Source organism: Eptatretus burgeri, chromosome 17, assembly GCF_056783735.1.
Source record: "Eptatretus burgeri isolate ZD-2024b chromosome 17, Ebu_testis_v1, whole genome shotgun sequence".
NCBI classification, from domain to species: domain Eukaryota; kingdom Metazoa; phylum Chordata; class Myxini; order Myxiniformes; family Myxinidae; genus Eptatretus; species Eptatretus burgeri.
In genome coordinates this window covers 30,841,972-30,858,589 of record NC_140977.1, presented here as the reverse complement: position 1 = coordinate 30,858,589, position 16,618 = coordinate 30,841,972, and the positions used below count along the sequence as shown (strand labels likewise).

Genomic DNA, 16,618 nt, shown 5'->3' with positions numbered 1-16,618 from the left:
TTCACTCATTAAACAAGGCCATCGTTTTCCCATTGACGATGTGGAAGGACAATTCATAATTTTAAACTGTAAACAACCTAACGGTCATTGGCAGTTTCTTCGAAACTTGCGAAGAGGAAGAGGAAGAAGAAGAAGAGGAAAATCTCAGTTCTCAGATCTCGATGTCGATCTCAGGTGAGAGTGCAGTATTGTGAAAGTATAAACAGTCGAGACAAGATGATCACGGGTATTTCGGGCGTTTAAATGGCTGATAGGTTTTTCCTTTCGAAGCCTTTGCCTTGTTGAGTTGTTGTTCCGCCCTGGTGGACGAGGTGTTCGCCCGAGCCGTTCAGCGGGTGATTCCCTCTCGTCCTGATTGGCCGAACCTCGTCCCAGCTGGTGGAACGTCACGAGTCCCGACCGACTGACCGGACGTGTGTTGCCGGAGGATGGCTCACGGCGTTGAGCGGGCCGACGAGCTCGTGAGACAGTACCTTCTGTTCCGCGGGTTTCCTGGAACGCTTCGAGCCTTCGAGGCCGAACTCCGGACCGACAGAGACCGAGCGCTCCGGGTAGGGAGTCCACAGCCGTGTTTACCGGCTCGTCCCGACCAACCGGATATGTCTGACGTTTGTGTTTGTCACACTTATTTCCCCCCAATCCTGGTAATCCCAGTTCTCTATGGTCCATGAAGTGTGTTTTAGTTTAAAACTCCTTGTTGAGGGTGCTCCATCGTGGTGCACACCGTCTGTGACTGGGTGGCCCGTCTGTGACTGGGTGGGCCCGTCTGTGACTGGGTGACCCGTCTGTGACTGGGTGACCCGTCTGTGACTGGGTGACCCGTCTGTGACTGGGTGGCCCGTCTGTGACTGGGTGGCCCGTCTGTGACTGGGTGGCCCCGTCTGTGACTGGGTGGCCCGTCTGTGACTGGGTGGGCCCGTCTGTGACTGGGTGGGCCCGTCTGTGACTGGGTGGCCCCGTCTGTGACTGGGTGGCCCGTCTGTGACTGGGTGGCCCGTCTGTGACTGGGTGGGCCCGTCTGTGACTGGGTGACCCGTCTGTGACTGGGTGACCCGTCTGTGACTGGGTGGCCCGTCTGTGACTGGGTGGCCCGTCTGTGACTGGGTGGCCCCGTCTGTGACTGGGTGGGCCCGTCTGTGACTGGGTGACCCGTCTGTGACTGGGTGACCCGTCTGTGACTGGTTGACCCGTCTGTGACTGGTTGACCCGTCTGTGACTGGTTGACCCGTCTGTGACTGGTTGACCCGTCTGTGACTGGGTGACCCGTCTGTCGGCATCATTTAGTTTTTGGACGTTCGGACCCCCACGGTGTTCTTCGCGAATACAAAGAGAGATATCACCGGCACCATGAACAAGTTACAAAATCCTGCCCTGACTTACAGGGGGGCACTGCATCAGCGGCACAGCCGCGCTCCCAGCAATCACACAACCGTTCGCATGCAAAACCAGAAGGGCACTTGGTAGAGCACATGCCTGAGCCAGGCTGATGAGATTAAGTTTTGTATCCCACTGATGGGCCGGGTCTGGATTCCGACGTGAACTAAAATTTAATCTCCTTGTTCTTGTCGCTGAACCATCTCATCCACCAAGTTTTTTTTTTTTTTATCCGAATCTGTCCATCACTTTTTGAGATATTATGCTATATGTCGTTTTTGGCTCAGTCACTCAATGGTGAAGAATCACTTAAAAAAAAAAAATAGGACCGTTCGTCATGAAGCTCACCCTGGATCAGGAGCAACAGTCACTTGAACAGCCTTGAACAAACTTTGCTTCATTTCAGGTGATGAAGGTCGTGGTCAAGTTTCATTTAAATCATGACAAGAGAGCAAATACCTATTTTGGGGGGGGGGGGTCAAACCCACCCCTCCCCTCCCCTCCCCTCCCCTCCCCTCCCCATTGACCCCGTTAATGAGCGCAGATTTTGATGCGTTCAATACACCTTCGTTAGGCATCACATATGAAGCTTGTGGCCAAGTTTCATCAAAATCATGCGTCTGCCTCAAGTAATAATGACTGGTGTTTATTGACTGACTGACTGTGACTCACTCACTCATTTACCTATGGACACTGCTCAATCTCATAAGCTTGCTGGACTAAAGCCCAGGTGAGCTAATAATTAAGCCTAGTGTTGGCTTAACAATTAAGGTGGCTGGCTTAAGATCTTCGGGTCTTGAGTTTGAGCCCCTCTAAACCGTTTAATTGACACCAGATGGGGTTGACTCAGCCTGTCATCCTTCCAAGGTTGGCAAAATGAGTACCAGTGTCCTGGTAATAAAGGACACTGCATCAGCGGCACAGCTGCTCCCCAAGAAAATGATGCAGCCAGTAGCCACAGGCTGCACGTGATGGCTAGCTACTTGAAGAATTAAATAATTGGCAGACCCAGATCCAGATATTCTCCAAAATTGAATCAATTTGTCCTTGTCACATACCCAACCTGTCCACCAGATTTAGATCTAATCCATCCATGTTTTGAGATATCCTGTTCACAGACAGACAGACACACAGGTCGTGAAAACACGACCTCCATTCGCCTTCAGTGGTGGAGGTAATGAATGAAAATAATCAAAACCCATTATTTATCCAACATTCTAGATTGGTCATGTGACCTCAAGGTATTACCATGAAGTTACATTTCAACTTGCAGCTTATGGACTGGTATATACACTACCTGTTAGTGAATACTACATCTGGTCAGGATTAACTGATGGTTTCTTTATTTGTCAGGGGTTCTTCAGATCTATGTATGACCGTTGCTTTTCACTGCCCATTACCCACCAGCCTGAGAAAATTGTTCCATGGCTGCAGCAAGCCGTGAATGCTCTCGATTTGGTTGCTGTGCGGGACTTCTGGGCATTGTTGGAACCTCGTCTGCTCTCAAGGCTGGACCATGCAGGTGCAATGGCAGCCCAACGTCTTCGCCTGTCCCTGGGACAAGCCTTTGTGGCTGCAGCTGCACAGGTTGGGAATGAATTGTTTTTTTTTTATTTTTTATGGAGCATCCTTTATTGTGACCCAATAATGGTCTTCCTCCACCTTTTCAAAAAGGCTGTTTTCACTTTGCATGGCATAACTTGGTGCAGGAGTAACAAAAATTTTTTTTTGATGTTAGAGAAACTTTTTTTTGGAGACTGCGTGGGGGCTTGTGGTGGAGCTAGAACACAGAATGGACCAGGAAGTAACATTGTACAAAAAGAATAGTAGAAAGAGAGGTGGGTTGAGGGAGAAAATAGAGGGAAACTTGGAGAAATGAAGGATGTGAGGCAGAATTGGGGGAAAGGGGAGGACTCAGGAGGTGCACAAGATGGATGCAGCCGCAAACTCAATCATAGAAGTGGAGGAGAGAGGAGATTGGGACCATACTCTATGCAGAGCGTTGGTGCTGCCGAAGCAGTCTCCTTGGCTGTTGGGCACAATCCTGGACGGGTCGCAAACTCCGACACAGTATACCAGCATGCTAGCACTCATTTTGCCGACCTCGGAAGGATGACAGGTTGAGTTAACCCCACCTGGTATTAATTCAATAGCTGTAGCCTGGTGTTGGCTCAGTGGTTAGGGTGGCGGCTTGGGATCCTAGGGTCCTGAGTTCAAGCCCCGTCGGCCGCTGAATTAATACACCAGGCAGTTGACTCAGCCTGTCATCCTTCCAAGGTCGGCGAAATGAGTACCAGTTCCAGTGTGTGCACTGGTAGAGGTGCACTGCATCAGCGACACAGTCGCGCTTCAAGAAATGATAGCTACCCCAGCAGCTAAGCTGCCATACGACCACCAATTCAACAGCTGAGCGGGAGTTGAACTCAGGACCCTTGGATCCAAATCCCACCACCCTAACCATTAAGCCAACACCAGGCATATAGTAGTGGAAGGGAAACCTGGAAAGGTGGGCTTGGGTAGTGTTAACGATGATAGTAGAAAGGATCATGATTGTGGATGGGGGACGATCTAACATGATGTGAAACAGCTTTTTTGAAGCCCTGTAAGGAAGAATGACATTGAAGAGACTGAGGAAGTTGGTTCCACAGGGGGTGGGGGGAGAAGAGTAATGAATGCGTGACGGGAAGCAATGATTGTCGATTTTGGAAGTTTCTCCAGAAGGGGATTAGTGGCAGTTCGCGTGCATCCTCGTAGACACCTGATGGTGGGTGGGGGGGGGGAGGCATAGCAGGGAAACGGCAGAGTGTGCAAGACCACAAATAAGGCGGTAATAGATGAGACCATCGACCTGTTTGTTTTGTGAAATTGATAGGTCCAGAGCCAGTGACTTGGCTCCATCGTGGGAGATTCCAATGATTTTGAAGGCCTTGGTTATCACAATGTAAAGCTGAGCAAGGTGTGATCAGGTAGGGGTGCCAGTCCAGAGGGGAGAGCTTAATGAGACATGGACATTATACATTCAGTTTTGAATTCGTAAATGCAAAATAAACAAGAACAGCACTCGGGAGAGTGCATACCTCAGTCAGCCTGAACAGTTCATGTTTTGTATCTCACTGATAGGCTGCATCTGGATCCAGACCTGAACCAAAATCTCATCTGTTTGTTCTTGTCACCGAACCAACTCATGCACATAATTTTGTCGTAACCCTTCCACAACTTTTTGAAACATTGTTATATATCGCTTTTGGCCCTATCTCTCAATGGTGAAGAATCGCTTTAAAAATTCTAGTGTCTGGATCTTTACCCGTCTTTATCACACACCCAACCTGTCCACGAAGTGTAATCCAAATCCCTCCATAAGTTTTTGAAACATCCGACTCGATGACAAACAAATGGGTGAAAACATGACTTCCATCCACCCTCACTGGCAGAGGTAAAAATACAATCCTACATCAGTATTACAGCACAGGTGCTTTCAAATGCTTGTTGACCTGTTATTTTTCCAGGGTGGTCGAATGGACAAGGTACAAGAGGCTCTGACTTGGCTTGGCCCTGAAGCTAGCACTCGGCCAGACTGGCTCTCTGGCTTTGGGGCTGTGTTTGTGCCAAGCCCCTCACCGCCTTCTCGTCGAGCCAGGCGTCCTGCTGATGATCTCTCCACTGGGCATGCCGCTGCCTCTCCCACGCTAAGCAGCTCCTCACTTCCCTGGGCTTCCCGGCAGTGGCAGGACACGTTCTGGCTCTCCCTTCATAATTTCCTTAGCGTCTTGTTCCATGCTATGCATATCCTTTATTGGAGGGATCATTGAAGGTAATAATAATGCCGTTTTATTACCGACGTGCACATTTAATATTGTGACGTCCACGGGACTTGAACAGTCCCGCCAACGTAGAATGAGCCGAAACGATGGAGGCGGTTTATTTATTTATAACCCAAAGATGGCGGTTCTAATCGCTCTACCGCAAACGGGACGAGGAAGGTGGCACGAGTCGCTTTTCACTGAGTTGATAACATTTATTCCTCTAACCAGAAATAACAAGACTCGGCAAGAAGAGGGATCCGGGGCGATTCGACGGGATGGTGTGGGATCGGGCGTGGGGAAAACACAGACAATTCCAATGAATATACAAATCTCAAACCCTCTAAGGCGCCAGGTACACACACACACAGTAGCTATTCCTGGTGGTCAGGCTGGACCGTGGTGCGGACGCAACAGTCCCTGGATTGGCGTCGGACGAGCTGGCCTTGCTCTCGTCAGGGGGGCAGGAGAAACCGTGGTGCTGTCGACCTCCTGGTCTTGGCCCAAGTCCGCTCACAGCCGCCAGGGAACCAGTTCTGGCGCCAAATTCCGAGCAGGAGAGGGAGGCAGGTCCGCCTGCCGTTCGACCCCGTACTCAGAGCCAGCAGAACCCCAGAGCCAACCAAGGTGAGGAACGAGGCTCAGGAAGGCTACAAGACACGATGAAACCCGGGCTCGAATCAGCGCAACAAAAAGCACGCTCCCAGCACAACAGCCTCCACCAAAACAGTCTTTCGGTACCGATCTTCTTCCTCTTCCTTTTCGACCCCGAACAGAACCTTTTTATCCTCCCGTCCTCGTCGCTTCCAATCGAGCCGTTTTATTGGCCCAGCGCCGTCGCCTTCCGCCAATCGTGATCACGGGACGGAGCCATACGCAGCACTGTCCTGTTTCGTTACGGCAAGCCTCCAGAGAATACTAAAAGGGGTTTACGCAGACACACTTACCCTATCCCATCTCCCTATCTAATTACATGACAATTATCATTTCCCCCTAAAATAAATGGACATTTACTAGACAACTTATCACCACTGAATTGCTACTTATTACATCAGGATCCTGGTAAACTCGAACAGCATGGCATACCCAATTAAACATCCTAATTACCCTTTGAATGCATACCCCCCCCCTCAAACGTAACAATATATTCATTTGGGATAGAATCAGAAACTGGCGGATAACAAGAATTACAACCTGGCAACCTCGAAGAGACCCTGAAATAAGTTGGGCGAGACCAAAGATCAGATGGGGAAATTGAATTTCGAAAAATACTGGAGTACAATGGGAGGGTTAAATAAGTGGAGAAAAATCACTCCCTGAAATTGCTTTGTGTAGGACAGAAGGAGATAGAACACAGAACGGACCAAGATGAAACAGAACAAAAGGAACTGTGCATAGAGAAAGGAGGAAATGCCAACGGCGGAGTTGAAGGACAAAATAAAGGGAGACTTGGAGGGATAAGAGACGTGGGGAAGAATGAGGGCAATGGGAGGACACACGGAGTGAACAAGATCGATCCAGCCGCAAACTCTCGATAACAGGAGTGGAAGGAAGAGTTGCTCTATTGCCATCTGTGTGCAAGGCAGGCTTTCTTTAGTTGCATATATTGTCTTGACTGATTGTAAAAGAGCTTGTTTGAGAGAGGAATTTGATCGAGTTTAGAGGTTCCCAACCTGGGCATCCAAACCAATTCCTATAAGATCAAACACCTTGGTGGTTGTGGCGAATAACCTTAAAGATGAAGAATGATAATCGATGGACATATGAGGCTCATTGTTTTGCATTTTATTCATGAGGATTAGTTTTGATAGCAAAAAGTTTCAATTTATTTGACATTTTTTTTTAATGACCAGATCAATATAATTCTGTTCCCTTCGGTGTGGCTGAAGTACGAGGTGGTGGTGCAAATACATTTTACAAGCATACTTTGAGTGTCCTCGGCCTCTTGTTGACTTAACAGTTAGGGTGGCTGGCTTAAGATCCTCGGGTCTTGAGTTCAAGCCCCTGTCGGTTTGTTGAATTCACACCAGGTTGGGTTGCTTATCCTTCCGAGGTTGGCAAAATGAGTAGCAGCTTACTCGGGTCATAACCGATCGGGATAACCTGCATCAGAGTAGCGACCCATCCAGGATTGTACTCTTTGCCAATTAAACTGCTTTGGGAGCCCGATGTGCCTATGTGAAAGGAATGGTGTTATTATTATTATTATTATTATTATTATTATTATTATTATTATTATTACTTTGAGCATCCAACGAAAGCATTGGTAGCCATTGTTGGAGAGAATGAAAATGAATTGAATAAGTTCCCAGGGATCGAAGTGGGATTTCAGATAAATGAATTGTGGAAGAGATTTAATGCTCGGATGGCAATTGATTGCTGTGTGCAGAATTCCCTTATGCTTATAGTCATGAATTTGGATTTTGAAACTTTTACTCAGAGAGTAGTTAATGCATGGAATGGTCTCCCTGGGAAGGTAGTGGCAGCATAAACAGTAGATACGTTTAAATTGGAATTAGATAAGTACCTGGAAGTGTTGGAGATAGAGGGGTATAGGGATGTTGGCTGGACTTGTGGGTAGCTTGAGTATGGATGGGTGATTGTGCACATCTCTCCTGATTGAGATGTCTGTGAGAGGGTCTCATCAAAAGATAGTGTGGTCAGTGTTTGTGCTTTCCTCACCTTTAAACCACTTTTTCCCACCCCCAACCCTCCCCTCCCCAAATAATTTTTTTTTTAACACCATGGTGATATCCTTAAGCCTACCACACTTTTCTCATTACCACTCCTGCCCTCCAACCCCCCCCCCCCAATTAAATTAAATCATTAGCTTGAGAGATTAATTTAATCTCGTGGTGTTGTAGTGCAGATGTGATAGGCCAAATGGCCCCCTCCTGCATCGAAGTTCCTTATTCCTCCTTGTAAAGCCCACCCAAAAGGCGAACCTCCTTAACAAGCTCACCTGTCCCTGCTCTCTTGGCATTTGAAGCAGAACTGGAACGAACCCGCGCACTGCAGACTGAGCACGACAAGCTGAGGGTGAAGGTGATTGCCACTTAATCTCTCATGAACCGAATGCAGGAAATGCACATTTTTGAATTTCCTTTTTGTTCTATAAATGTTTGTGTCTTATGCTTTAACCATATCATGATTGTCCATTCTCACATTGCCATTCTTGAACATCACTATTTAATTCATTGTGACTTTCTGATTATTTTAAGATCTTCAAATAACTGGAAGTAGCTTGGAAGATCTTTTGGGGCTGAGGTAACCACAGGATGGTGCAGAGGTAATGCTCTCTCCAACTTGGATCGATTCTTGGCCCGAGTATAAATTTTCTGATTGGTGCTTTGAAGGAAGGGGGATGCACCATACGGTATACCCTTCCTCAAATGAATGTTAAATTATGTGTCCCATCTTCTAGCATTCATTTTTCCATGATAAATATCCCATGATGCATTTTGTCGAAGGATGGCTGAGTTATCACCAGCACCCTGAACAAATTACAATTTCCTGCCCAAATCAGATCCAATCAAACGCTTGGCCTGACCAGAGAGTTTGTTGATGACTTGGACCAATACTTATCGTGGCTGACCCCAAAGCAAGTAGGGATTTATTAGGGTCATTGTAATAATAGTAGTTAGGAGTAGTGGTAGTGCATTGGGAAGATCCAAATATAAAACTTAAAACACCATGCTATAGCTGCCCAACATGCGAGGCTGAGGTCTGATGTTTCAATCACAGGGTGGTCTTCATCCGGGATTACACAGGTGATTATAAATAGGTAGAATGAAGAACTAGTCTTGCTTGTTAAGGCTAGTGTCTATCTGCAATGGTGGACAGGTTGACAAATTGATAAAATGATTGAGGTTCGCTAATGGCCATGGGAAGTAAGAATAAGCTGATGTTATGAAGTGTCAATGCCCGAAACGTCAGCTTCTCCTTGCTTCCCATGGCGGTTAGCATACCTCACTCAATATTTCTGTCAATTTAATCCATTGATGATGTCTCACGATTTGCTTATTGCAGTACTCGGACTATGTCGTCGCTTTGCTGATGGCACTCGAAAAATACAACCCATCTATCTGACTATCTGGCATCCGTAGACAATGGGCTGGATGACAGATTCAGTAAGATGGCGGTGTAGTAAGACGGCGTTACGTCTAGCACATTGCTAGGCATTCACGGCGGTGCATTATTCACGACTCGTTGAGAAGCGGTGTATAATTTCAGAAACCACTGCTGATAACTGCTTACAAGTCGCAACTAATAAGCCTACGTTTCTTAATCCTACCATTGTCGTAATAATAATAATAATAATAACGTAACATTAATAATCATATCGTAATGACATAATAATAGTGTTAAACTTATCGCTGGGTAGTCAGCAGTAAACAAAATGTTTCTGGAATAATAAAATTGCAAATATTGACCATCAATAAACCACGTCGCTCCGCTGTAACATATACAAGTTATGTTGTTCAACTACCCTCGTTAAAGAGATGGGTTCAATGCCAATTTACATTAAAGTGCTCAAATGCTTGCAGTTGATGCCATTTATATTACTCTTGTACACATGACAGTTGTTCCACTGACTGATCAACTATTTGCAAGTTTAAGGTTTACTCTGAACTGCCCTTCTGCTCCCCTTCTCTTGCTTGAGGTGTGTGGAGGCATTCCAGTACGGAAAGGGGGTGATGGTGGGGGTGGTGTTTGTGGTGGGAGCTCAAACGAAAAGTAAGGCTTTTCCTCTGAATAACTTGATAATATTTTTTGATGCAAAAAAAGAAGAGCTCATTGTTTGCACGTACCATTTTAAACGTATTTGGATCATGTAGCACTTACGCAGGAAAGAATGCTTTCATTATTTGACTTTTTGGTCTTTGACATCAGAGCAAACAAAGATCCTTTGTTCCCACAAGGGACCATGATATATATTGTGCATGAATAAAATATTTGCCTTCCTTTCACCTGCCTATGATCATCATTAGGACAAGTAGAATGACGAACTTGCAATTCCTTGAGTTAATGGGCGTAGTGTTGTGCGCCTGTAATCTGGCGACTCGGAGGCTTGGGTTGGGGGATCGTTTGAGGATGGGATCTCTGCACTGTATTGAGCTCGATTGTATTGGTACAAAGCAGCCCATCCGATTATTGTGGCACCCAACCCATATTGTCAGGTCAGGCCAGATCAGATCTGCGACATGCTACAGGTATCATGTAAACCCTGTACTAACTTGTTCATGGTTGAGTGTTGGTGACTAAAGAAGCTCCCCCCACCAGGTGCTCCTGGTGAGGAGGGTGTATGGATATGGACACCCAGCAGAACTAAAAACAAAACCTGCCAAAGGGTGGAGGAGTTCCTTGTGAGCCAACGGCTATCCATATCTGGTGCCCAACTGCATCTGTGGATGCCCTCCTGCAGTGGGTTACCTTTCCTCGGAGGTTGGTGGCAGGATTTGCAATCCGGCCACCATGAAAACACTGCATTCGCAAAAAAGCACAAAGTGGTATGTGTTGGGGAGGTGCTGAGGTGTCGTCCACCATGCGGTGGTCTCCTTGGGTTAACCTGGGGTGGTCCCTTTAGGTGGGTGCCTGGAAAGTCTTATCCCAAAGAGATTGTGATTGGCCAGGCATCTGCCTGTGGAATGGCCAGACAGAGGCCCCTGGAGTATCGACAGAAAGTGGACGCAGCGATGTATGCTCCCCCAACCCAACCAACCTCGGGTTACATAGTTGCAACCCTTGCTATAGTTCTGGGGCTGAATTGCTCCTTAACCTGAACAGAAGTTCTCTCAGACCTACTTTGTTTTCCTCATGCACATCAAAACTTTTGAAGCAGAATTGACATTTTTTGATCTTGCTTGCTCATTCCTGTTTGCTAATCCTTTTCAACGAGCTGTCTTTTCCACTTAACGCTTCATCACAAAATTATTCCTAAATGAGTTTAGTTCAAAACGACTTTGTAAAATTTCTCAGGAACCAAATGGTTTTATTGCTGCTGAACATTTGCAAGACCTGTACATTGTGCTCATAGATGAACAAGTCATTAAGCCTGGTGTTGGTTTAATGGTTATGGTGGCTGGCTTAAGATCTTAGGGTCTTAAATTAGAGCCCCTGTTGAGCCATTACATAACACCAGGTGGGTTGACTCGGCCTGGCATTCTCCCGAGGTCAGCAAAATGAGTACCAGCAACTGGGGGCACTGTATCATCAGCACAGCTGTGCTCCCCAGCAATCGTGCAACCAGCAGCCACAGGCTGTATACGAAATATTAATCAAATGACTCAATGTCCTAAATAATTTGATACTACTCCACTGTCTTTTGTGGAACCTGTCAGATATCGACAACCATGCCCAAAGCGAGATGTGTGTAGGTTTTGTACCCCATTGAAGACTGTCTTCTGGTTATCCCCACACTTTAAATAAACAAGGGGAGATATTGTAATCGTCTGTCTGTCTGTCCGTCACGCTTTCTCCTCCTAAACAATTGTGCAGAAATTCACCAAACTTGGTAGTTACGATCAATACTTGGCAAGAACATGCGAGAGCAGTACAATTTTTTTTCTCGTGCCCCCCCCCTTCCCCCCGGGGCACTGGAACAGGGTCAAAAGGTCAAATGCTAAAGAATTCAATTGCTGACATGTTTGTAAACATTTTTCAATAAAACGTTGTATATGCAATGAGCATTGGGAGACGCATGAAATACTTAACGATTTTTTTGTGGGGCATTTGATCCCCAGTTCATGCCCCAGGAGGTGGAGACTTGGGGTCACAGGGGGTCAAAACAGAAGATTATTTTTTAACTCTGTTAGATATTGGCTCAATCATGGTGGAATGTTTTGCCATCTTTAAACTTTGCTTTAGGTGTGAAGCGTGGGAATTTGCGGGGAAGCGGGAAGCGCTTCACTCAAGTTCTTATTTTTCTTTCTATCTATTACTTTTCTTTTTTTTTCTCGTGTTCTTGCTTAAGGCCCGGTCACACCTTGACGTTTTAGCCAGCGATGGCAACGTGTTAAAATTTTATGTAAAACGCTGGCTTACGTTGAACTTTTGATGTTTTTTTTTTAAAGATTCGGACGTATTAATAGCGACTTGGTCTAATGTATAACGCATTGGTAACTACACAGAACGTTTCGTTGTGTTATAGATAACTTATACCAACGAATGCTGAACCTGTTGTCGGCCTACACAACCGATGCCCAACGATAGTCTAACTCAGGCATCGTGCGTTGCACGCATCGCCGACGATGTCGTGGCGTAGCCTATTAAAAGGCTGACGCACAACGATTCAAATCATAACTGCCGTAGAAATGGAAGGGTCAAAATCGCGGTCACACCTTGGCGATCTTGCCAGCGTATGCCGACGTAACAAAAAGTGTGTCTAAAACGTTGGGGTACGTCGAATACGGTATGGGTAAGTTTGGTATGCGCGAGTAGAACGCTAAATACGCTATCATAAGTCGTAGTAAGTAGAGTACGTCAAGAAATTTTGAACATGTTCAAAATTTTACGACTTACTCGGCGTATGACACACGTTTGCATGCGATGAGGATAAGTTGTACACACGATATGCGGACGCTTACACACGTCCACAAAGGCTACTTATAAGCTACTCATAAGTCGAAACACGTCGCGGTAATGTCTTTTCTACGCGAAACTTATTTCTAACTTATGTTTGACGTGCTTTGAACCAATTCTTTACGTAGCCCCAACACACATCGACGTATGTAGACGTATTCCAATGACGTCTTCCGGTCGACAAAAAAAATAAATGAACGTGTTTCTAGGTTACAACTGCCATATAAAGACGTGTTCCCAGCGGTTTTGGGAATTGGTATATAAAAATGGTGTTCATAAAAGGGGAACCCAACAGTGTTTTCGAGTCCTTTTTGAGTCGATGTCCATGTCAGCAGTAACAGTATCAGTATCAGTATTACTATTAGTATTAGTATTAGTATTAGTATTAGTATTAGTAGTACTTTGTTCATGTCGGCAGTAGTAGGTGGGTGTGAGGGGGAGGGTGTGGGTTATGATGGATCGTCCTTGCGTCCGCGTGTCCACGGGTAGGTTCATAGGCTGCCACTCAACGATTTAAATGGCTGCATCTCCACTATTGAAAGTAGACGCTTGCGCTCAACAATTGGATTTTTTTTACACTCAACGACTTTTAAACGGTACCACTCAGCTAGTTTCATTGTTTACAATGAACGATTTAAATTGCTGTCACTCGTCTTTGTTTTTTTTTTGACGCTGGGGTTTGGAAATTTGAAACGTTTCTTCTGAACGTGTTAAAACGCTCAAACTCGACTATTTTAAATAGACGCTGCCGATGGACAATTGGAATCATAGCCAAGCTAGACATCGAAGTGTGAACATCCTCGTCATGCCGAAGAAAAGTTTGAAGAATGCTGCAAATAAGTGTCCTGGCCGTGGCTGTGGACGCTGACGCAAGGACGATCCATTATACCGACGTCTTTCAGCCTATGAGTAACTTAAAAGTAACGTCTGTCGACGTGTGGCAACGATCGCGTAACGTGCCAACAACACATTAATCATAGGTTAGAAATAAGTTTCAGGTACTCTAAACATTACCTCGGCGTTTGTCAACTTATGATTAACTTACAAGTAGCATGTGTTGACGTCTGTCAACGATCGCAGACCGTGCCTACAACTTGTGGCCAGCGTAGCGGACCGTGTGAGTCATACGCCGGCATACGTCGTGAAATTTCAAGCATGAAAAATTTGAGGACAACCGAAAAGTACAACGTTTAAAGCCAACGTACTACGACGTATGCCAGCGTGCTCTCAATGTTATCAAAACTTACCCATAACGTATTCAACGTGTGCCAGCGTTTTAGAAAAAAAATTCAAAAATCGGCATACGTTGGCTAAAACGTCAAGGTGTGACCGGGCCTTTAACAAAAGAATAATGCTTGAAAAGTCGCTTCACCTCCATTCCCACTGAAGTTTAAAATAGTTCTCAGTTGATAAACCCATATTTTATCTTGTCCATCAATGCAGACAATCACTATCCATCAGAGACGAATGTTCCATTGGTGTTTAAAATGGTGAGCTTGTGCACTTCCTTTTGGGGATCATTGTCTCTGGTAATTTATCAAGCGATTTCTTCTCCTTCTCCTTCTCCTCCTCCTCCTCCTCCTCCTCCTCCTCCTCCCACATCTAACAGCAATGGTAATACTCTCGACACTCGTTCACTTTCCAATCGCCCTCTGATCACGATGGCGACTCCACGTTCCAGCTCAGCTACTTGTCGCACTACACAACCAGCAACACAGCTCTCCAAGAGCTCTCAGTCTCCAGCAAAGACCGTGGAGGTATTTAATATTATTTGAAATTTTGGGTGTGTTCTTCGTATTCCCTGGAGTGTGCATGCCTGAAAGTTGAAAGCATAGATGTACTGTAGGTGAGGTGCCTCAGGTAGTTGTAATAATTTGAGACTATGTGCAGCTGGATTCTCAAAGTGGAATTGCTGCTTATGGAATTTCTCCTTTGTCGTTCCAACCTATGTGTAGATGACATCGAAGCCTTTCAAGCTGGACACCACAAAAACCATTCCAAATACTCGTCCGTCGGCACAGGTAACGAGGATAAGCCTCACCAATTGAAGCTCACATGACCCGATGCCTCGTCTCTCACAATGATTTTCATTGTTTGGAAATGTGCATTTATACATAAACTCACATGTGAGTAACTATACACTGATTTGTTGCAAAGCTATGACATTAGGGTGAAAAAAAATTCATTAATTGAAAAATAATGCATTTTTAGCTCGCCTGTTCAAAGAACAGAGAGCTATAGCGATACCCCCGGCGTGAGCGTCAGCGTGAGCGTGAAAATGTTAAAGTTTTTGGTGCAAGTTATTTCCTTTCTAATGTTTTTATCTACCACACTATTTTTTACTGATTACAATATACAAATACATATATTGCTTTAAAATTATTTGGATCAGACTTCACTGCAATGCTTTATAAAAAATATTATTAGACTAGTCTTTTAAAATCGATAAATCTATAAACAGGCGAGCATTGGGTGGCTTTGACACCAACTCTCTGGCTGTAAATGCTATGATCACCACCCTTCACAATTCAGAAGGCTGAAAGTAATTGCTGCTCATTGTTAAACCTTATCAATTATTAAGCTATATATTATATATATATATTTCTTTCTTTCTCTCTTTACTTTACCTTCTCCTACATGTCAGGATTAATCTTCAATATGTACTGTATGTGATATTACAGTGACTGTTCCATTTCCTATCTCCTCTCTTATTACTTCATGCCTCACAACCAAAGTTCAGAGACATGGTTAGCAATGTCTCACATTTGTGGTTATGCCATCTATACTTGCTTCCAGCCTTTATTCTGTGTAGCGCAGTCAAAAGTAGACGTTTGGCAAGTGTTCGCAATTCTGGGTGACACCACGGAATTTTGGTGGGCAGCACTTCCAGCCAAACGATTACAGGATTGTTGTTATATACATTTATTCAGTTTTCCCTGGCCTTCCCATCTTATCAAATGTCATTCCATCCCATCACCCTTCCTTGACAGGACCCTTCATCACCCTTCCTTCCTTCCTTAAATCCTCATGTATAAGATGTATGGTTTGCTTTATCACCCCCACTCCCCCTCCCCTCCCACCATACAGTTTCACAACTAATATACTGTACATAAGATGCATCAACTTTAGTTCAGATGTCTATTATATCAGGAAATCTAAACCAAAAAAAAGAAGAAAAATAAGTTTCCAATAATTTATTGAACCATTAATTAATGCTTCATTTCCATATGTTTTTCAGTGTTGAGACAGAGGAACTGTACTGGATAAGAAAACCTTGCACAACCAAACGTGTCCATCCATCAACTCTATATGCTCGGCACTGCACTGCTAATGAAACTGTCGGGGTAGAGAAGACGAAAAGGAAGATATAAATAAGGCCAAAAAAAAAAAAATGTTGCATTGGCGTAACCCGCCCGACCCTAAAAATTCCGCCGACCCTACGTTTTTTTTTTGTTTTTTTTGCAATCGATTTCAAGTATCTTGTTGATTGCGATCGCGATCGCAAAAACCCGGAAGTGTTTCGGACAGAACCCGCCGACAAAAAGGGTGGTACTCGAGCCGGGGGAGATTTTGGGAGGGATTTATTAGGATTTATTAAATTTTTGGATTTATTATCCAAAAATTTTGGGATTTATTAGGCAAAAAAAAAAAAAAAAAAAAAAGATCCCGACCGACCTACCCTATTTTTCAGTGACCCGTTACGCCAATGCAACATTTTTTTTTTTGGCCTAAGCGTGTCGGTGTTTGTTACCTCCACCATCTGAGATGGACGGAGGTAATGTTTCACCCCTGTCACTTTGTGTTTGTTTTTCTGTTTTTGTGCAGGATATCTCACAAAGTTGTGCATGGACTCGGATGAAATT

At 45.0% G+C, this 16,618-nt stretch overlaps 1 protein-coding gene across 4 annotated transcripts in view; it reads left to right on the top strand.

Moving 5' to 3' along the window:
• The window catches only part of WDR91 (WD repeat domain 91), a 61,795-nt gene continuing 45,177 nt past the window's right edge, over positions 1-16,618 (top strand). Inside the window, exons 1-8 of one of the 4 annotated variants that reach the window (XM_085863035.1) lie at positions 13-174; positions 376-551; positions 2,782-2,961; positions 4,881-5,157; positions 8,137-8,219; positions 9,838-9,911; positions 14,365-14,512; positions 14,711-14,776. In XM_085863035.1, the coding sequence (XP_085719161.1) occupies positions 429-551; positions 2,782-2,961; positions 4,881-5,157; positions 8,137-8,219; positions 9,838-9,911; positions 14,365-14,512; positions 14,711-14,776 (951 nt within the window). In that variant the 5' untranslated portion in view covers positions 13-174; positions 376-428. The other 3 variants (XM_085863034.1, XM_085863036.1, XM_085863033.1) reach the window with 3 other exon arrangements.